Below are 23,440 nucleotides of genomic sequence, written 5' to 3' on the forward strand. Positions count from 1 at the left end.
ACATACTTCTTCCAACAAAGCCACACCTACCCCAGTAAGGCCACACCTCTTAATAGTGCCACTCCCTATGGGCCAAGCATTTAAACACATGAGTCTATGGGCACCATATGTAGTCAAACCACCACAGTCTATCTAAGACTCTATGAATCTTTAAGGTCCCCTGCCCCTCTGTGTCTGTGTGTTACACCATTAGCTGTCCCAATTCAGGTACAGAACTTAATTCTTCCCAAACAATCATTAGCTGGAGTCTCACTTTTTTCTTCCAGGCATTTTCTTGCATGTATAATCATATTGTTTGCAGCAACAACATGACGTAAACATTAGAGCGTTTCTTTCATATGAACAGATGTGCTATTGAGAGTGATAGTATTTGCCTGATAGTCATCTACAACAGTGATAGAATTAAGTGTGTATCTAGTGTGTGAAGTACACACCCTACCACTGAGCTACAGCACCAGCCTCATGTTGTCCTTTTAACATCTAAATGTGTATGCAAAGGCAAAGTAATTACACTTCTAATAGTGTCAGTCCAAGTGCACAGGTCATAGGCTGACATATTCCCTGCCCCATCCACCCACCAGCTCAATTCTCTTCTCCTCTAACCAGAGAATATCTGCTCCAGTCACTTCTCCCTTGTTTTGATCCATTCCTGTTTTCATCTTTTTCTATGGATCCCCATATAAGTTTGACTCGGTTGGCATCTGTGTACATTTTTGACCCTGCCTCCTCCTACATGTGGCTCACTCTCTACTCTGTCCAAACCTGTCTTCTGACTGCAGCCTTTGTCTCTCTCACCCACTCCCAAGCTACAGCCCTTGTTTATTGTTGACCTTTATGCTCAGGGCTGCTTCCCACGAACATTCGTAAACTTCCTTACTTCACTGCCTCAAAATCCCATTCCCAGAAGGGCTTTCTAGTCCAGAAGGGGGTGGCGTTGTGTCTATATGTTACACCGTCAGCTTATTCAGCTCATGTATAGATATTTGCTTTTCTTCCTTGAAAGGCTTTATATAGAACTTTGTGTTTTCTAAATAATTTTTTTCTAATTATTATAAAACCATTTGCAGCAATGGATGTTGAAATAACATGTACATTTAAACTCTTGCTACATTTTTCTTCTCCCTGCCGTGTGTGTGTGGGGGGGTGGGTGGGTGTGCGCGAATGTGCGTGCATGCCAAGAAAATGCATGAGTTAGTTTTCTCCTTCCCACTGTGTGGGACCAGACTATCAAACTCAGGTCTTCAGCACTGGGGGTAGTCACTCTATGTGCTGAGCCATATCGCCAGCCCTGGTATGACACTATTCTTATGTAAATGAACCAAACTTGTGCACCTGAGTGACACCATTAAACTGATGTTGATCTGCCTCCAATGAAGCTGAACGGAGATGACATGTTTGCTGAAGTATACACATACTCATGACCTTAAACAATCATTTTTTTCATAGGAGTGTCAAGTTGACATCCTAAAAAACGGTCTTTACTACTGACATAAGAGCACCTAATTCTCATAAGTCACTGTGTAGGTATCAAAGCATGAACACAATGGATGTCTTTAAATATCTTTGAACTCAAACACTATTCCATATTGCTCAAGTGGGAAATTTCTGAACAAGCTTTCTGAGGAATTTTTTTTGTCATCTACTTATAAACACTAAAATTACATATTTCCTATATAACTGTGATTGTGTATTAAGTAAATGAAAAAAATAATGGCTATCAATAGGAAAGACAAGCTTTGGACTTGTTGGAAAAGAAGGTCATGGGGCAATCTGCCAAGCTTCTCTTTAGAGCCATCATTCCCAATTTTGAAAGAGACTGCTGTTGGGTAAACCATTCTCTGTCTTGCCCAGGGGTGGAAATGCCCTTTGTCCTGAGCTATAAATATGTTGAAGAGGAAATGTGGTGCTTCATAGCTTCTTCGGTCACTGCATTCCTTTCCTAAACTGCTCTATGCCATGTCTCTAAACTTACTTCCCATTTAATTTTCAAAGTTAACTGCATCTTCTCTTTCTTCACACTTTCTCGTTGTTATATTTTGATGTGGGATTGTCAGAGCCATAAGAATGTTATCTTTCTTGTGACTTTAACATTACTACAAGGAAAATTAGCATTTGTCAGATATTTGTTATGTATGTGAATGATGTTCCAATAACCAAGTAAGAATCCTAGAGATACCATGGTAAATATACACTGCAATGCCTTTAGGGAACTGAGATAATGGTAGGGGAGAAATAAAAGACAGGAGATCTATGGGATCTACATATAGATCACATGTTTAGCATGCACAAGGCCCTTGTTCAATTGCCAGTGCCCATGTACACACAAACAATACACACACACACACAACATATATACACTCAGACCACAGACATACACACAGGTACTACATACACACAAATTACACACACACACATATCACATGTACACATATAGCACACACAAATGGGCAAGACAGGCAAGCAAAGAGATATTCGTCATAAAATAAGCATGATATTTAAATCACGGAAGTTGAACCAGGCATGATAGCATATGACTTCATATATGATTAGGAAGATCAGTAGCTCAGTGTTCCCCTCAGTTACATAGTGAAGTTGAGGCCAGTCTTAGCTACATGAGACTCTATGTCAAAAATAATGAGTGTGTGTGTGTGTGTGTGTGTGTGTGTGTGTGTGTGTGTGTGTGGTGTATTTCTTTAAATCCAAGGTTAAGGCTTCCAGAAAGTATATTAGAAGAACTGGAGCTGGTGTAAAGAAGCCAGGACAGGTTCTTGGATGACTTGACTCCTAGCTTCAACCAGAAGAGACCTTAAGCATGGTTCCTTCCTGTGCTAGCACTCCTCTTTAAAGCAGCTCTATGAAAAAGTATATTCTCTGTGTAAGCACCCTTCCCAGAAAATGCTACCTGTGCTGGAATTATTGACTAACTGGCTGAGAAGCTTTAACCGGACTCAAGAGTGAGATGCCCAGTTCCCTTCTCACATGCCTAAATTTTCTCTGTCTTTCTGCTCTTCCTCAGTTTATTTGTTCTGACTTTATATTTGTTTTTGTTTGTTTCTTTGTTTTGTTGGGAATCAAACCTTGCCTTGCCCATGCCAAGTGCAGGTTCTAAGTGAGTGCTGTACACAGCCCCTTGCCTCGCGTCTGAGTGATGAGGGGTACTGTGTGCCAGCAGGTATGGGGCATGGCTGCAGCTGGAATTTAAATAATATAGGACAGGAGGGAGCCATGTTTGAGACATTTCAGAGAGGTTGGAGAAGTAGCTGTGCTGGCTATGATGCAGAATGAAGGGACAAGATTTGAAGACATTGTCTCCAGTACCGACCATCAACTGAAAGTCAGCTTGTCCCACAGCAGTAGTTCTCACCTTACAGACCAGCAACTCCTGGGATCTGGTAAGAACAGGAATCCCTCAAACTCCACTCATAACTGAGATCCCTTGCTGAAGCCCTGGCCTTGGTGGGATGCCGGGGGGCGGGGGGGAGTCTTCTAAAAGGAGACACGTATACTCCCCTTTAGGTCACCAAACTACTGAAACAATGAGAATTCGAATTTCTCCAGGAAGTTCATGTTGTGGGTCAGAAAAGCTAATGGCCTGTCACCAGCCACGGGAGGAATTCATGTCATAGGAGAGATTCCACACAGTTTGGAAAGATTTTCTCACAGTTAAATTAACATGCACATATCCCCTGCCTTCTATTTCACCTTTTCCCTAAAACTGTAACACTGCCACAGGAAAAAGAAATAGTCTTTACTAACTTTGCCCACTGTGAATGCATTCACTTGATTTCAGCAACTTGTATTTCCTAACTGACTATAGAATCCAGGAAAACTATGTGGCTGGCATGAATCTGAGGGTCCTGTCCCAGTCCCAGCTCAGGAAAGAAAATTGAGGATGGAAACCAGAGATCTACTTTTTTTCCCTTTTTGTTATTGTTTTGTAAAATTTTATTTAGTCTTTGAGAGTTTCATACATACATGTGCCATGTTTTGATAGTATGCTTCCCCCATTCCCAGCCTTCAGAACTTCCCACAGCTCTTCCATTATGTCTTCTTCCTAACTTCTCAGTGCTCTGCCTTGTCCTCTCATCCTGCTGCTGCTGTTCTTTAAAATAACCCACTGAGTGCAATAAGTGCTGCCCACACACACTTGGGTATAGATCAATCCACTGGGGCATGAACAACCTTGCAAAGTCCCTGTCCCTGCGGAGAATTGACTCACACTCCCAACAGCCATCAACTAGCTGGTGGCTCCACAGTTAGGAGTGGGGCCTTCTGAGTGGCCCCTCCAAGCAATCCATTGTTTAATCTGTTTTCTATGGGATTCTTCACGCACACTAGTTTGAAAACCAATGCTCTAGCATGTGGAACTTCAAAGAACTTTGTTTAGTGCGATAGATGATATTTTAAAAAATATATACTGAAGGACATAAGAGAGGACAAAGGGGAATCGTTGATGAAAGAATAAAAAACAAAGTACATAACATTCACACACTTTAAATTAGACATTGAGATGATTTCTTTGTAAGTATAAATAAACATAATGGCAACAATCTTTAGTAAAATTGTGTGTGTGTGTGTGCGTGTGTGTGTGTGTGTGTGTGCGTGTGCGAGTGTGTGTGTGTATCTGTATTCTGAGGATCAAATCATCCAGGGGCTTATACCTGATAGACAAATGTTCAACCACTGAGTCCAGATTTGGTTAAACATGTCAAAGGCAAACAGCGATTTTCAGGCTGGGGAAAATCGGAGGGGCTTACCAGCATAGCAGAGGACTCTAATAAAAGTGAAGAACTTCTGCTCCTCAATAGATAATAAACAACAAACAAACAAAAGGCACCTGAACTCAGTAGCTCTGATAATGCATATTTTCCCAGGATGCACCAGATTCTACCCCTCACTTCAACCTTCAGACTATTATGTTTGTTTCAGACACAATTACCATCACCATCATCACCAGCTTTGTGTTCTCCACCCCTTTCTGCATATTGGGCTTTGTAGGAACCTGGTCTCTAGTCTAAACAGAATCCCAAAGAAAGGATACAAAGGCTTCTGCTCTATGCCCACCAAAGGCCCAATAATTCTGCCAGGCACAGCAGGGTGTTCACACTGATCTTCCTTGACCACACCATGGAAAACTCAGAGAGTCTTCTTTAAAAACAAAACAAAAGCCCAAACCCAACCCAAACCGAACCCGAGAAGTCTCCCAGGTGGAATGGCTAATCAATTTAACGAAGGCAGATTTGTGGCAGGATCATTGATCCCGCTGTGACTCCTGAGATTGTGACCTGTAAAAAAACTCTTTTATTTAGTGGGAGCCCCAGAACACACCTTTAATCCAAGAGCTTTCTATACACAGGATTTAATAAAGTTAACCCTAAGTCAAGAGGCAGAGCAAGAAGCCAGCTGACAGGGACTAAAGAGTAGGAGGGACTTTGAGTTGAGGGTTATTTAACACAGCAAGTAGAAGCAGAAGGAGCTCTTGGGATTTTAGCTTTTAGGTCTTTAGCTCCTTGGTCTTTGGCTTTTTGAGCTTCGAGAAGCAAGCCTTTGGCTTTGGATTTTTGGCCTTTTCTTCCTGGGCTGTCAGCTGAGCTAGTGAGCTTTTTGAGCCTTTTCCAACAGGACATGAGCTGAGTAGGAAGGTCAGCTGGGTGCTTTCTCTTCCTCTCTGAGCTAGCAGGTTTTCAGCCCAGCACCTGGCTCCTGAGTCTTTATTTGTAGAATGGAATGATTGAGATTTTCTTTTAAAACCACACAGACTTAAAAATAGACTCCACAGATCTCTGCCTCCTTGTTTTTGGAAGTAGTTAAACTCTGGGTTCCACCAACTAAAGAAATTACAAAGTTAATTCCCTTCCTCACACAGGGCAAGACATAGTTCCATGTTTCAAACCTGTAGATGAAAACCTGCTTGCTGTTGAGCTGCAGTCCCATTCCCACATATTGTTTTCCCTTCCTGGAGGAGGTTCCATTATGATACCTAGGCATGGTTACAATTCCCAGTTGAACCTAGCTATGTGGTTTTAGCCCCTCCAGACTGAGAGCTGTGCACCACCATAGCCAAAATGCTCTTTTGTTAACAGTAGCTTTAGACATGGGATTATAGCTCCAAGGCAGAACACTTGCCTAGTTTGCATGAAGCCCTAAATTTAATCCTCAATAACACAACACACACACACACACACACACACACACACAGAGAGAGAGAGAGAGAGAGAGAGAGACAGACAGACAGACAGACAGAGACAGAGACAGAGACAGGCAGAAAGAGACAGAGACAGAGACAGAGAGACAGAGAGACACACACAGACAGAGACAGAGACAGATAGAGACAGAGAGAACCAGTGTGTAGAAAGGACCAGCAAGATAAAGAGCAGAGGGATGGAGGAAAGTAATGGAAAGCAAATGCGAGTAAGGTACATTGATATGTGCAGGGAAATGCTGCAACTAAATCCATTATTTTTACCGTAAGTAAAATTTAAAACTCAAACTATTAAACTGAAGACACGTGAAGCACAGATACTTCAGCTCCCCACCTCTGATGTAGTAGCACGCTCTAATCAATCTCATGACAACCTTTGATACCCATTTGCTTAGTTTTTCAGCTGATGTCAACTTACACTTTGAGATTTCCTCATCAGTTCCCCCCAAAACTGAACAGTGTGGTGTCGCTGTAAGTCATCTTAGACCAAAATCTGTAGTCTCAGGTACTGCGCCCAGCTGCTGCTGTGAGGGAGCAAGTCTCTGGGAACTGAGCTAATCGCACAGATTATTTTTGGGTAGCAAGAACTTGCCTGCATCGATACCCACATTTGTGAGCTTCAGAAGTGCCTTTGCATATCACAGAGGTTTTTTTTTCTCTTATTAGTATGTGCTAATTATATTAAGTAAGAAGATTCATTATGATATTTCTACAAATGCATATAAATTACTTTTGAAACAGGGTAGGAAGACAAGGAAAGCCAAGAAGAAGGGACACAGGGAGGAAACCATTAACACTAGGAGCTCATTCGCCTTCCCCTCTCAGACAGAATCAAAACTATTGACACAAATGATACCATTAAGATTGGAGTTGGGTGTGATGTCACACACCTATACTCCCAGCACCTGGAAGGTAAAGTTAGTAAGATCAGGAGTTCAAATCCAGACTTAGCTAGGTAGTCAGCCCAAGCCTAGCCTGGGCTACATGTCACCCTGTCTCAAAAACACTCATAGTGGGCTTGGGGATATACTCAATGGTAGACACGCACGCACACACACACACACACACACACAGAGAGAGAGAGAGAGAGAGAGAGAGAGAGAGACAACATTCTCTTTTTCTGAGAGATATTTATTTCTTTTTTAAATAAATTTATTTTTGTTTTAAAGATGTATTTATGTATTATATAAACAGTATTCTGCCCACATGTACACCTGCACACCAGAAGACGGCACTAGATTTCATTATAGATGCTTGTGAGCCATCATGTGGTTTCTGGGAATTGAACTCAGGACCTTTGGAAAAGCAGCCAGTGCTCTTAACTGCTGAACCATCTCTCCAGGCCCCTAAGAGATATTTCATGTAATGATGTTGAAGACATTAAAAACAAAGAAAATATGCTTGCTTGGGGGCTATATTGTCATGACCTTTGAGTTTTACATGACCAGGGCAGTTCTTCTATCCTTAAACCTAACCAAGACACCTCAAGAAACTATCTTACAACTTCATTAATGAAAGCAGAACTCGAAGCCCAGGAGTGGTGGCTCACCCTTTAAGCTTTTAAGCCTAGAACTGGGAGGTAGAGGTCAGCCTGGTCTACAGAGCTAGTTCCTGGACAGCCAGGGCTACACAAGAAACTCTGTTTCAAAAAACCAAAGGAAACTAAAAAAAAAAAAATTCTTTAAAAGCTTTCTATACTTACTTATGTTTGTTTGTGCTACATTTTAAGATGAGAGAAATATGTAATTTTTAATTTTTTAAGGGGTACATGATATTCACTGGTAAGACACTGATAGAACTTTCTTAGAAGCTCAACACCACCCCTCCAACTATCTGTCCATCTCCTCCTCTTCCTCTGTGTCCAAGCTTAATTCTAAAACATCTACCATCTCTTAATAAATTCAGTACTTAACACATGGCTAGCTGCTTCACTCTGACTTGCCCTGAGGTTCTCTTCTGTGGCTCTCTTCCAGGGCTAGCTATACCTTCTAGGGGGTCCCTTAGCCACTGCAGGAGGCAGTGCTGGCTGGGCCCCAGCTGCTGCTGTTGCTGAGGACAGTGTAATCCCTTTTATCTCTATTACTTCTCCTTGTCCTCCCTGCCTTCCCCTCCCCCTTCCACCGTCCCTAACTTACTCAGTCTACTTTTGTGACCTTATAATGGAGCTCTGTCAACTCTGACCTGCCCCACAACTGCCACCTATTCTCCCATATTCAGAGGATGTGAACAAAACAATCAGTTTTGTCCCCGCCTCTTTTCTTTTAGCTCTCTGTCTTCCCCCACCCTTTTGTCTTCTGAACTTCTTGGGTAGATCACAGAGGAAAATGGCAGGGAAACAAAAACGTCTGACTCAAAGATGCTCTGACAGAGAAGGAACAGAGACCATGATCCAAAGTATTGCAGCATTCAAAGAAGTAGAGAATTCTGGAGGCCCATAAACAAATTGTGCCCTTGGGGAGCTTGGATTCTAGCAAAGAGGAGAGCACAGCCTTGTGAAAGAGGTGGAATAAAGGCTTTTCAGGCTCCCAGGATCCCTTGGAGACTGGGATATTACCCTGGCACAGTTATTAAAGCTGAGTTCTTCAAACTGTTTATTCAAAAAGGCCATCTCAGGACAACACTTCACCTGCCTCAATGGACACTTGTTTTAGAGATCATAGTTGAGGAAGGCTCGTAATCACTGTCTGGAGTTCCAACAAAGAATACCATTTTTCAGTAACACTACTTTACTTTTTTTTTTTTTTCCTCTTTTACTGCTTGTACTTTTTAAAAATACCAATGATTTAATAAAAACAATTTAATGTCATTAAGATAAAGACAGCAATTCACAATAAGAAAAAGTATTTATGTTAATCTAAGTCCCAACTTTAGGAAGTCCTGGTCTGGGACAAAGTGTGCCTGCATAGGTTTGCTTGAGAAAGTGACCTTCCTATATAACATAATGTCTGATTTCCTGTGTTTGTACTGAGGGCATTTCTTTTCTTTTTCCTTTTTATATGGGACCACATTGTGACATGTTTAATATTGATGAGTTTGACCTCCTGGGAGTTATAATATATGCACCCTTTTTATACACAAATGGTTTCTAATTTATATGGTAAACACATAGAATTTTGGAGATTAGCATTTTAATCAGCTTTAATCTCAGTGGTTTCAGCTTCCCCTACCTCTCTATTATCTATCTAGAAAGGTCCCACAAACCCACTTTGGAAAAGACAGCCAATGTCCTGTTCTTGGAGAGGCATGTGCAACAGGCACAGAGCCTGGGTAAGGAATCTTTCCTATGCAGCATGCTCACAATCCTTAGAGAATGCAAAGCGATGACCAAGTGCTAAACAAACAAACAAACAAACAAACAAAACAGTCTATCCATTCTACAAGTATTTGAACTGGGGCCATGCAGAAGTAGACAGACTGGTGTGTGTGTTCCTGATATTAAGGCACTTCTGACCTGGAATTGGGATTCAGTTTTTCTCTTGTATTATTTTTTCTCATTGCGAAAGGTCTGCGAGCTTTGGAGTTTCAATATACTTGTTCTTGAAATGGGGGCATCATGGTTTATTATCAAGGTGGAAATTAAGGGCCCGGAGGTAACTTGGCAGGAAGATCCCAAGTTTGATCTAGTCTAGGCTACATAGACACCCCCTCCTCCTCTCCCACCCCCATCCCCGCTCTCCCCCCTCCCCCTCCCCCCGTAATTATCAAGTCCTAGAGATAGAAACATTTTTCCTGCTTAGTTGCAGGAGGAGCCAGAGGGGGCACTGAGGGGGCGGGGACGGTGGGCGGGGAGCCAAGCCAAGGCAGAGTCCTGTGCAGCCATTGGCGGGGAGTGCGCGCTGAACTGAGCATGTTCGCGCCAGCCAGCCAGGGCCGCAGCCACAGCCGCAGGGACGGCAGCCGGGAGAGCCACCGCGCATTATGCAAAGCGGCAGCAGATGTGAGCGGGGCCAGCTGGGCGCTCCTCGGCCTCTCCTCCCTACGGCTGGCCCAGCTGCCTGAATTGTCCCAGACATTGCCCTGGTTCTCTCAGGGGCCGAGATGGCCTGAGTACCCCCCAGGCGCGGCGGCGCAGCAGTGGGGTTGAAACATGGGGAACCAGGATGGGAAGCTAAAGCGGAGCGCAGGTGATGCCTCCCACGAAGGCGGCGGCGCTGGAGGAGCGGAGGATGCCGCGGGGCCCAGGGATGCGGAAACCACAAAGAAGGCAAGCGGGAGTAAAAAGGCGCTTGGCAAGCACGGCAAGGGGGGAGGGGGCAGCGGGGAGACCGGTAAGAAGAAGAACAAGTCGGATTCTAGAGCCTCGGTGTTTTCCAACCTGCGCATCAGAAAGAACCTGACCAAGGGGAAAGGTGCCGGCGACTCGCGGGAGGATGTGTTGGACTCGCAGGCCCTGCCGAGCGTGGAGCTGGACAGCGCTCATTCCATAGTCACCAAGACCCCAGACCTCAGCCTCTCTGCTGAGGAGACGGGCCTATCGGATACCGAGTGTGCTGACCCTTTCGAAGTGATCCATCCAGGTGGTCCTAGGCCTGCCGAGGCTGGGGTAGGGATCCAGGCGACCGCGGAGGATTTGGAAACTGCGGCAGGAGCGCAAGATGGACAAAGGACCAGTTCTGGTTCGGACACGGACATCTATAGCTTCCACTCGGCTACTGAACAGGAGGATTTGCTCTCAGACATCCAGCAGGCAATTCGCCTGCAGCAACAGCAGCAGCAGAAGCTGCTGCTCCAGGACTCCGAGGAGCCTGCAGCGCCCCCCACTGCCATCTCCCCTCAGCCTGGGGCCTTCCTGGGCCTGGACCAGTTCTTGCTGGGACGGAGTAGCGAGACTGGAAAGGACACCGTACAGGCACTACCGGTAAGAACCGACTTGCCTGAGACCAAGTCTCCAGTGCCTGAGCATCCTCCGTCCTCCGGAGGCCACTTGGCCTCTGAGACACCCGGCTATGCGACCGCCCACTCCGCAGTCACAGACTCCCTCTCATCACCAGCCTTCACGTTTCCTGAGGCTGGGCCAGGGGAGGGCGCAGCCGAAGCCCCAGTGGCTGGACCAGGGGACACAGATGAGGAGTGCGAGGAGGATGCTTTTGAGGATGCTCCCAGAGGCTCTCCAGGGGAAGAATGGGTCCCAGAGGTGGGAGAGACGCCCCAGAGGCTGGAGGAAGAGCCGGAGGAGGGGGTGCGAGGGCCCAGTGCCTCTGCTGTTGCGTCTTTGCCTGGCAGCCCTGCACCCAGCCCGCGCTGTTTCAAACCTTACCCCCTTATCACCCCCTGCTACATCAAGACCACCACTCGGCAGCTCAGCTCGCCCAATCACTCCCCGTCTCAATCCCCCAACCAGAGTCCTAGGATCAAGAAGCGACCGGATCCTTCTGTAAGCCGAAGCCCCAGAACTGCCTTGGCCTCTTCTGCGGCCCCAGCAAAGAAGCACCGGCAGGAGGGCAGCCTCGCGGGTGGTCTCAGCCGCTCAGCCGACTGGACCGAGGAGCTAGGTGTCCGTACGCCTACGACAGGAGGCTCTGCGCACCTCCTTGGGCGCGGGGCTACTGTGGATGACAGTGGTGGAGGGTCCGCTGTGCTGGCCGCCAAAGGACCTGGGGCTCCAGCAACAGCGGAAGGCTTTCAGAACGTGTTCACAGGTGAGCGCGTCTGCCACGTATCTCCGGGTGGCAGATCGCCTGCCAATCAGGGCCTTTCTCTGCCACCCCGCCCCCTCCACGTTCTGAAAGGCTCTGGCCTGCTGTTTGGAGATCCTTTTGCCACCAGGCATGTCTCCTCTCTTAAAGGCCTTGGATGTGCTTAGTTCTCTATTCTCTTTTCAGGGCAGTGAAAGGAAAAATTTAGTTATTTGTCTTAAGCCATCTCAAGAGAGGACTGTTGTGGTCACCCACCCCATTTCTTCTAAGCATATTAACCCCTTTTCTGCCTTCTTAACTCAGCCATCTTTCATGTCATTCTTTAACATTCCACATTTTCACAGTTTTGAAAGAACAGAACAGGCTCATAACATTTACTCTAGTTCATTCTAAAGGCTATGTCTGACTACTGCTAATATAGTTTCTATCATGTAGTGGTCTGGGAACCGTACAGGTAATTTGGGACGTTAAGTAATTACTCCTGTTTGCTAACGAAAGCAAGTTTGATATATGCTCTTAGAAAATGAATGAATAATAGACCATCAGTAATCTGTCATCTATTTACGATACTAAGGATTGAAACTAGGGCCTTTTGCCTGCTAAGCAAATACTGTATGACTGAGCTGTGCCCTCAGACCTTTGAGATACGTTTAGTTTTGATAAAGGGCCTTACTAAGTTGCCGAAGTGGGCATTGAGCTTACCTTGCTGATGTCATTCTGTTTTGTAAGTCAGTGAGAGCAGGCTGGACGGTGAATGTATTGAAGATGGGAAAGCGAAAGCTCAGGGCCCCCACGGATGCTGTCCTCCCCAGCCTTGTGATAATAGGTGGACTTTCTGTGACAGACCACAGCCGGGATCAGCTTCAGGAGCTAACAATTCAGTCTGTTTATTTCTTCTTGTGGGTGCAAAGCATCACTTGAAGAGCTCCCTGCTAATGCCAGTGAGCTTCCTGCTTAATAGGTTGATTATGGAGGGAATAATGTTCAAATATAAAGAACAGGGGAACAAATAGCATTTTATGCCAGTGATGGTGGGGTTCAGATAAATACATGGATTGTTGAAAAATTTAAATGTGCTCCTAACCAGTGAGCCAGTCCCCAGACTCTTGGGTACATGTTTTTCCTTACTACATTTTTAGTTCACTTTTATGATAGCCTTTATTTTGATTTATTTTAAGATTAGAATCTTAAAAGTAGCCTTCATTCACTTTATAGACTGTATTGCCATTTTTTTTCCCTCCATGTTCTTTACCATGAACATTTACTGAAAGGGAAAGTTTATAGTCATGGATCTAGTAGACAATGAAATATAAAGTTAAACTATTAAAAATGAAAGGTCAAAAAAAAAGAGAAAAAGAAAAAACAAAAGATCATATTTTTATGGATGATGATTAAAAAGTTCTCGGTATAATGTTTTTTGTTGTTTGGACTTGGGCTTTTGGCAGAGGGTCTCATGTCACTCAGGCTAGTTTCAAACTTCCTGTGTGCTTGAGGGTGACCTTGAGTGCCTGAGTCTCCAGCTTCTGTTCCCCAACTGTTCAGAGTGCAGGCTCCCAGCACCAGTGATTTTGTTGTTGTTGTTGTGTTGTTGTTGTCTGTAAACTTATTTTTGTTTTGTGCAGAGAATTGGACCTAAAGCCTTCCACTTGCTAGGTGAGCCCTTTGCCTGTGAGCTGCAGCCTGATGTGCAGACTCAATCACCGTCCTGGCTTCTTAAATTTTACTAAGTGTAAGGGAAGTACTGGCAAGAGGAGAACATGGGTGCAGATCTGTGGGAAAAGCAGTTGCAGAGCACATACAAGGGCCTGGGTTTGAATATCATCCCTGAAAAGAAGTACAGTACGAAAGATTCTACCACTTACCATCAACCTATCTATCTATCTGTCTGTCTGTCTGTCTATCTATCTATCTATTTATATACCTATCTATATCATCTATCATCAATCACTTATTTATTATCTATCCTCTATCTATCAACTATCTATCTATCTATCTATCTATCTATCTATCTATCTATTTTATGGATATAATTTATTCAGCAGTCACACTAGTGAAAGACAGTTCCTTAGGGTCTATCAAGTATAAAGCAAGAATTGAGGTGATAGAAGTTATTTTTTTTTATTAATTTATTCTTGTTACATCTCAATGGTTATCCCATCCCTTGTATCCTCCCATTCTTCCCTCCCTCCCCTTTTCCCCTTATTCCCCTCCCCTATGACTGTTCCTGAGGGGGATTACCTCCCCCTGTATATGCTCATAGGGTATCAAGTCTCTTCTTGGTAACCTGCTGTCCTTCCTCTGAGTGTCACCAGGTCTCCCCCTCCAGGGACATGGTCAAATGTGAGGCACCAGAGTACGTGAGAAAGTCGTATCCCACTCTCCACTCAACTGTGGAGAATGTTCTGTCCATTGTCTAGATCTGGGTAGGGGTTTAAAGTTTACCGCCTGTATTGTCCTTGGCATGGGAAAATAGCAAAGTAGAAGGATCCAGATGGTCCTAGAAACGTACAAGTAGAACATTATGATAGGCAGATTTGGGCCCAGGGGTCCCGCTCAAACTAAGGTGATAGAAGTTATTAAAGGAGAATTGAACAGAGTCCTGAAAGATCACAAGACCTTAAATATATTGAAGTTTTATTTCCCTTTTACAGAAAATGTTATTAAGTCATAGGTATCACTTAATTTTGCTAGTATTTTCAAACTTGAAATGTGTAACTCTTGGAAGAGCTGTTTGGTAGTGTGAATTTTGTTGACCTCTTCAGGGTAGATTTTTGTCATCGTGCAGAGTAAAAGTCCAGTCACTTTTGTCTTATGTTTGATGATTGGAAACAGCTGTCAGTAGACAGCAGGTAGAGTTTTGTGTTGCAGCTTCCATATTTTATTTCATCCACTCTGTGTAGTTTAGGAAAAGAAAACAATGAGTAGATTTAATTTAACCTCTGACTGGTGGGAAAATGGGGATTAAGTAACTCTCTCAAGGTGATACTGTATCATTCATCCCAACGCAAAGCTGGAAGAGGCCTATGCCCACTGAGGCACCTTTACATACTGCTGGTGTTTGTATGCCTGCCACTAGATGATAACACATGGAGCAGGGGGCTCTGAAACGTCATTGCCAGATCTCATGCTTTCACTGACTAGATTTTCTGGCTTCTGTCAATAGTGGTTGAGTATCTGACCTTCCTTGGGATAAAGGATGGATGAGTTTTAAGTGAGAAGAAACTAGGTTTTTCTTGAGGCAACTGTCATGGAGACTAGTGTGGTGTCAGCGGATCTCCAAATTGGCCCTTTCCTTGTCACCTGACACTATTTGCTGTTGGGGGATGGTCTATTATCTGTATTACCTGTAGGCCTGGCTAGCAAGCAATTAAGACATAGACACTTGTTATATTTTAAGATAGCCTTAGTTAGCTTGGGGCAGGGCAGATATTAATCCTCTAACCTACTTTCCATACTAGGGCCTCAGGTATGGGATCCCTGCCTCAATCCAATGCCATCTGCTTCCAATAACTTCTACCAAGCTACCTCCCATCCATAATCCCAAATATTTGCTCATGCTCTTCATCTGGACTGGCTTCTCCATCCATGCCACGGGCCATGTTCTCCTCCAGCTAACCCATGGCGACCTTCCTTTCTTCACTTCAGGTCTCCTTCCTCTTCTTGGCAATTTGCAGTTTTACAGTCTGCTGGGGTTTTATAGACATCTTGGAAACTATGCAGGGCTCAGGGAGCTCCCGTGTTATCCTTAAAGAACTGGATTCTTGGTTTTAATCTTGGAATTATTTAAATCAGTTAATTTGAAGAGGATGTTGAGCCCAGGGGGGCATTGCATATCTTTGCTTGCCTCAACACTGTTTATGCTTACAGCTTTGGAGAGAGGACCAGGCAGTTCTCTTTTTACTGCATTGCAAACATAAGGGAAAATTGTTCAATTGAAAATAGATTTCTATGCCTAGGTTTTTGTCTCCACTAGACATGAAACGCTTAGAGTGGGGTGGTCTCCTTTTAGTTGTAAAGAAATTAATGGTTTTGTAAGGTATTCCATTTCAAAATTTCATGGTTAATTTGTTTGAAACAGGTCTTTTTCAGTTATTAAATGGAAAAATTTTAGAGGTTCCATTTTGAAAAGTGGCCTTGGTGTCAAACTCAGGGCCTCTTGTATGCTAAGCAATTGCTTTATAACTGAATGAGATTCCTAGTCTGGTAATAGTGTGCAGTTAATTAAAGTTGGACATCTAATATATTGAATTTGTGATGCTAAATCACTTTTGATAGGAATCTTTCCAGTCAATTACGCACTTGATCTGTCTCCCTCTTAAACTTGTGGAGTGGAAGTTCCATCTATCTTAATGGCTTTCTGTCATCTTCAGGCACATCACTGTCCTGTGAAAGCACTGGTGTCAGCCTCAGGAGTGGTTTACATGGGTGGGATCAAGGCTTTGGTCTTCTTCTTCTTCTTCTTCTTCTTCTTTCTTCGTACTTATTCGTCTTCTTATTCTTCTTCTTCTTCTTCTCTCCTTTCTTTTCTTCTCCTTCTTCTTTCTCCTTCTTCTTTCTTCCCTTTCTTCTTTTCTTCTTCTTCTTCTTCTCTTCTTCTTCTTCTCTTTCTTCTTTCTTCTTCTTCTTCTTCTTCGTCTTCTTCTTCCTCTCTCCGTCGTCTCCTCCTCCTCCTCCTCCTCCTCCCCCTCCTCCTTCTCCTCCTCCTCCTCCTTCTTCTCCTTCTTCTCCTTCTTCTCCTCCTCCTCCTTCTTTTTCTTTAGGTATTTATTTATTATTATGTATACAGTGCTCTGCCTGCACATACACCTGAACACCAGAAGCGGGCACTGGATCACATTATAGATGGTTTTGAGCCACCATGTGGTTGCTTGGAATTGAACTCAGGACCTCTAGAAGAGCAGTCAGTGTTCTTAACTTCTGAGCCACCTCTCCAGCCCCTGGTCTTCTATATAGTGTTCTGTATAGGCCCTTTCTATCTGTATAATCTCTTGACTCCTTTCTGGATATCACTTCTTTTATTCTTAGTGCTATCTTTATTTGCTTCCCTGCTCTCCCAAATTCTTTTTATCATTTGATTTTTCTCATTAATTTGGTATTAGCATGTAAAATCCTACAATCATGACGTTATCTAGATTTGTTGCAGGCTCTGGAGTAGTGTTTACATGGTATATGTGATCTTCACCACAGCTTGCAGTACAGCTTCTTCTTGTCACGTTCTCTATGAGCAGCCACAGCTCAGACATATCAAAGAACCTGACTAAGAGCATTGAGCTAGCACCCCCCGCCCCCGCCACCCCACCCCCCGGTCTACATCATGACCTTAAACATCCAAAGCAGTTGGTAATGTGTAGAGAGTGAAGCCAAGTGGACCCTGGAGCTGCTGAGAAGCTCATTGACAAAGGGCTTGCATCTAGAACTTGAAGTCTGTGACTCTCATTTTCTAAAGGTTACTTTATTAGTTGTATTTAGTAGAAAGAAGGGGCCAGCCTAAGAGTATGTATTTCCTCACAGGGCACTTAAGAAAATAATTTTGTTGTTGTTGTTTCTTTTTGAGACAGGCTTTCTCTCTGTAGCCTTGGATGTCCTGGAATTATCTTTGTAGACCAGATTAGCCTCAAACTCATAGCAATCCACCTGCCTCTGCCTCCCAAGTGCTGGGATTAAAGATGTGTGCCACCATGTTCAGCTTGAAAATATATATATATTTTTGAAACAGTATCTTATGCACCTAGCCTTGAATGCACTAGTAAGGGAGGCTAGCCTTGAACTCCTGGTCCTCCTGTCCCCCAGGTGCTACGAATATAGACATGACTCTACCAGTGGCTTCAATGTACAGCTTTTAAAAGCAACACACTAGAAACTTTATAGGCTGAATTCTCTGGTAGCAGTAGCTCCTGACAGAGTACAGATGTCCAGTTAATATGTGAAATACATGAAGATGGTTTTGAAAATTATGTTGTTGGGCTGGGCATGATAGCACACTTCTTTAATCCCAACACTTGGAAAGCAAGGAGGGCAGATCTTTCTGAGTTCAGTGCTAGCCTATCAATACAAAAACAGAAGCAAAACAACCACCACCCCCAATCCCAAATAAAGAAAGACAAATATGCCACTTATCTGAATGAGGAAACAAGGGTACCTTGATATTGTTTGCTATCGGGTTCCAAACAATAGAAAGAAGTCTGTGACCAAGAACATTGTCCTTAAGTCATTTTAGTTTGCCTGAAATATCCTTTGGAACTGTGGGTTAGTTCAAAGTTAAATACCCCAGTGTTTTCAGGGAGGCACTGAGTGACTGACTTAGGACCTGAGGATTGGGAGCCTTGTTTTAAGTGCATTCAAGTACTTGCTTCTCAGCCATGCACATTTGAAATAGAGCAGGTGCCTTGAGTGAGTTCCCTTCCGGTTCTATTAAAAAGTTGCCGAAACTGTGTTTCATGATGATTTTTCTAAACACTGTTACTCTGTTTGCTTCCTAGCTTTCTCATTTAGCTACGTGACTCTCACATCATTGTTCCTCATATATATGAATGTGGAGAAACATTCATATCACATGTCACAACTAAGAATGTTCAGATTCGATGGTATAATGTAATACAACCCTGTAGAGGAATTTAAATTCAGAACATGCTTGCTCTGCCAAGAGACCATATCCGGAAGGCCTTCTAGAGCTGTGTGATCTGGCTAGAATACAGACACACCTTTAATCCCAGGAGATAGAAGCAAGCAGATGTCTGAGTTCAAGGTCAGCCTGGTAAAGAACATATTTCAGCTAAAGAAAAGCTTAGGTCCAGGCATGGTGGGTGGTATACGTCCTTACTTGCAGCACTCATGAGACAAAGGAATGCAGATCTCTGAGTTCTAGTCAGTTCTGTTCAGGCAGTTTGGTTGAGTCAGTGAGTTGAGAGACAATGTGGTAGAGCTGACTTCATGGCAGTTCAGTTTGTGGAATTCAGAGGCAATTTTATTGGGAGGGTTTTAGAGAGAACAAGCAAGATAAAGGCAGTGACAGAACAAGCCAGAGAGTAAGAAGGAGTCTGAAGATTAGAACAGATTGCTAGAGTTATATTGAGGCCAGGCAGAACAATTCAGTTTGAGGCTGAGGGAGAAGCCAGGTTGAATCAGTCAGAATGGAGAGGAGTTTGAGCCAGAACAGTTGAGTTGAGCCAGCCAGCCAGAGGTCAGAAAGAACTAGGAAGAGTGAACTTATTCATCAGTAAATCTTAGAGGCTGAAAACATTCTAGACTTAGATTAGATTGTACAGAGGCTAGAAGCTTCCAAGACTAGGCCTAGGTTAGCAGACAGAGGCAGTAAGCCTCAGAATCGACAATTAAATCAGGCAAATGAACACAGCCCCCACCAATGTGCTTGGCAAACAGCAGGTGTTTAATTGGTGTTGATTGATTTCCTTAACTGACTTATTTTCTTAATACATTTCATTGTTCAAAGTGGACAGAGCCAAGTGTGTGAAAACAGAACCAAACAATTCTGAAATTACTATAAAATCTTGGCAGGATATATATTGTTCAGATACTTAATGAAAATATTTCTTAAAAATAGGTTTGTGTGTGTGTGTGTGTGTGTGTGTGTGTGTGTGTGTGTGTATACCATGCTTTTCTCTCTCTCTCTCTCTCTTTCTCTCTCTCTCCCTCCCTCCCTATGATTATAAACATTTTCATCATTTCAGGTTTCTAGGGACCAGATAAGGGCGGTGAGGTCTTAGGCCTGAAAAATGGGAGAATGCTGCTTACAAAAGGAGGTGTGGGAGCCCCACATGGTAACTTAGACCTGTGGTCAGGAAGCCGAAACAGGAAGATTGCCACAAGTTCAAGTTCAAAGCCAGTTGTTCCAGGCTGCCGTGGGTTACTTGTCAGACAGTGTCTATGAAACACACCAAAGCAGCAACCAACAACAACAGCGTGGGGGGTGGAAAGGCTTCTGGGAGGGTAAAGGGGAGAGAGAGGGAGAGAGAGAGAGAGAGAGAGAGAGAGAGAGAGAGAGAGAGAGAGAGAGAGAGAGAGAGAGAGAGAGAGCACATTATATCGGTGTTTCTGTTCTGTGTAACATCTGCCATCAATCGCCTGGTTTTTCAGCCTTCTCCTTCCATGCTTCCCTCATATGATAGTGATCGAGACAGACCAATGTATTTGCTGTTCTATGAACATGAGTTTCATCTTTCAGAGCCTGGGCCTTTGTCCTGCAGTGTCACCTTCTTAGATGCACAGTTTGCTCCAGAAGCCTCTGAAACGGGCCCGAGTGAATGCCACGTCTTCTCTGTCCCCTCTGCTAGCCCTGGCTGCCTCCATATCGCCATGTGCATGTGCTCGCAGCAGCACCATGTTGCTTTTGGATGTAGGATTTCTTTTCATCATCTTCCTTGCCTTGTTTACCAGATGCCATGCATGCATCCAATCCCGTTCTTTTCCCTTCTGTCTGTCCACTCATGTTTATTGCGTGTCTTGCAGGATGTCAACCTTATAAACACCAAGTATGTGAGTTCTTTGAGAAATACTTGTCCACAATGTTTTTCTGGGGGTCACTATGTGGATGTTGGGTTTTTAGGCTTCCTCCTGTCAACTACAGCCTGTTTCATCTGAGGTTAAGAATTATCGGCCTTTTTGGTCAATTGAAATTAGTTACACTCACTGAAGTAAAGATAGCGTGATGATTGGCAGATCTTCTGAAAGCACACACCATCTGTGCTTGATCACAGAGGTTAGGGTTAAAATGCTAACCATAATACAGAAATTCAAGCTGCCATATGTGTGTATAATCATGTATATGTATATATATATATAATTTTAACGTGTGTGTGCATGTGTACAAGCATTCACTCCATGTAAAGATCAGAGGACAACTTGCTGAGTCAGTTTTCTCTCCCCCCACGTGCTTCTCTTGAATCAAACCTAGAGCCTTAGGCTTCGCAGGAAGCACTTGTACCTACTGAGCCATCTTGCAAGCTCTGTACATATGTTCTTAACACATACATGAATACATACATACATACATACATACATACATACATACATATATACATACATACAGACAGAGTGTAAGGGTGCTGAGAGTCAAAGCCAGGGCCTCACATATACTAAGCAGGCACTCTATCTGAGCTCTACCCCCAAGCTATACCTCTATCATTAAATACATTATTTAAAAAAATATAATTTTAAAAATTTCTTTTGTTTAAATTTTTAAAGATTTATTTATTTATTTTATGTAGATGAGTGTTCTATTTGCACCGTACACCTGCAGGCCAGAAGAGGGCATCAGGTCATATTATAGAAGGTTGTGAGTCACCATGTGGTTGCCGGGAATTGAACTTAGGACCTCTGGAAGAGCAGAGAGCTCTCTTAACCACTGATCCATCTCTCTAGCCCTTAAATACATTTTATTTTCTTAAATACATCCTTAATGAAAGATGACTGGAGAAGTTCTGGGGCTAGGGAAATAGCTCAGGTGGTAAAGTACCTGATATGCAAGCAGAAGAACCCGAGCTTTATCCATTAACTCACATTTTAAAAACCAGGTGTGGTGACATATTTGAAATTCTAGTTCTGAAAAGGCACAGGCGTAGAGACCCTTGGGTCAGGAAATCTAGCCTAATTGGCCAACATTACACCAAATAAAGATCCTGATCCAAAAACATAAGTGGTTAGTGCTTGCTGAATGACACCAGTGATGATTGGCTTCCACATGTGCGTGCGTGCACACACACACAAAACACACAAGTGCGCTCACACACTTCTCCCTTTTCCCCCTCTTTCCCTCCCACCATTCTTTCCTACCTCCTCCTTCCTTCTCATTTCTTCCTAATATTCTAGTTTCTTAGTTATCCAAGCAAAGACACTCTCACACACAGCCATGTGTACACCATCCACAAGGTAAGGGTAGAAGGTAAAATTGTATTTTCCTCCATTCGTACTTTTGTATTAGGAGTAGTAATGGAATTCAGCTTTAGGGGTCATTAGGGAGAAATAAAGTTCTTTTCTATTACTTAATACTTCGTGTAATTTTGCAAAATGTAAAATGTTATAATGCTTTTTAGTTTAATTCCAATTTATACATAGGTGTGTATCTACGTGTGTGTATGTGAATGTATAAGCAGGTATCCTTGGGGTCAGAAAAGGATGTTGCGTTCCCTGCAGCTGGGGTTACAGGCAGTTTTGAGCTGCCAAATATGGGTTCTGAGAAATAAACTCTAGGCCTCACCAAGAGCAGTAAGTGTTCTTAACTGCTGGGGCATCTCTCCAGTCCTTACAAGGCTAAAAAATATTAAATATAAACAATGTCAAATATAATTTCTAATCAATTAGAATATTCAAAGGAGTTATTGAAATGATAAGATCAAATAACATTTGTTGGGTGCTACAAGAGGATTCCAACCATGATAGGCAGTTATTACCCATTTAACACCTGTTCCACCATCGATAAGATAGAGAAAAATCAATGATGACTTCTCCTTTACAAAGATGAGCTTGGAAGCCTTGCCTGAGCAGGAAAATGTCTGCTATTCCCCAGTGGTCCCATCAGCTTCCAACATACTATGGAATCCCTGGAAATTTCATTACTGGTTGATGAGCTTGTAGACCTTGCGTATTCAGAAAGAATGGGATTCACAGCTTGAGAAAATCATGCCTTTATTGTGTTGTAGTATATGCCGAAAATGTTCACACTGTCCAGTTGGCTCTGTTTTTAATACCTCAGGGAGAAGGGTTCTTTGCGTCATTTAAATAACTGCTTTAGGAAACCAGAAAGAAAACAAATGTTTATCAGGAATCCACTACAGGTCTATGGCAAAAAGTCTTTTCATCCTGTTTCCCTTTGCATTTTTATTCTTTCTTCCCCCTGTCTTTTCTCTCTTCTCCTCCCTCCCTCCCTCATTCCCCTCTCCTCACCATTCTTTCCTTTCTCCTTCCTTCTAATTTCTTCCTAATATTCTAGTTTCTCAGTTAACCAAAGCAAGGGCAGGGCGAAGGGTGCAGCTGATGGTAGAGTGCTTGTCTAGCATGTATGAGGACTTGGGTTTGACTGCAAGGACACCCTAGTCGCCCGGGACACAAGGAAAGAAAGAAATAGTGGAGGCCATCTTGATGGGGGTAGCTTACTCAAGTTGCTAACCCTATGATTCTTTACAATGGGTCCAGCTGAGGCCTTTGAAGCTATGCATTGCATAGACACAGTTTGCTGCTGCTGGTGTTTTTGTTTCCCCAGTGCTAGAGCTGAAGAGAATCCTCATGCCAGAGGATCCATTTATATGGGATACTGTTACCTTGGGAGCATCTGCAGTGAGAGGCCTGATGTTTTGATTTAGAGAGTGTTGACTGCCTTTTGTTTTTATATTTATGTGTATATGTGTGTGTATCTGTGTATGTGTGCTCAAGGGTGCCAGAAACATTCATCAGAGGCCTTGGAGCTGGAGTTATATATAGGCAGTGTGAGCTGCCCCAAGTGGGCACTAGAAACTGAACTCTGGTCCTGTGCAAGGACAGCAAGTGCTCTTAACTGCTGAGCTGTCTCTCCAGAACCTTGAGCTTTGAAAGGACTAGGCTGCCATTATCTAGCATGAATATAGAACTCTGTGTTTTTGTGTGTTGAGTT

General features: G+C 43.4%; 1 protein-coding gene across 1 annotated transcript in view; it reads left to right on the plus strand.

Moving 5' to 3' along the window:
- Window positions 1-10,046: 10,046 nt before the first annotated feature.
- Fmn2 (formin 2) overlaps window positions 10,047-23,440 on the plus strand; it is a 302,083-nt gene continuing 288,689 nt past the window's right edge. The window contains exon 1 of the mRNA XM_051147935.1: window positions 10,047-11,841. Coding sequence (XP_051003892.1) covers window positions 10,290-11,841 — 1,552 coding nt within the window. The 5' untranslated portion in view covers window positions 10,047-10,289. The remainder of the gene's footprint in view (window positions 11,842-23,440) is intronic.

The sequence above is a fragment of the Acomys russatus genome, chromosome 6 (genome assembly GCF_903995435.1).
Source record: "Acomys russatus chromosome 6, mAcoRus1.1, whole genome shotgun sequence".
Taxonomy (NCBI): domain Eukaryota; kingdom Metazoa; phylum Chordata; class Mammalia; order Rodentia; family Muridae; genus Acomys; species Acomys russatus.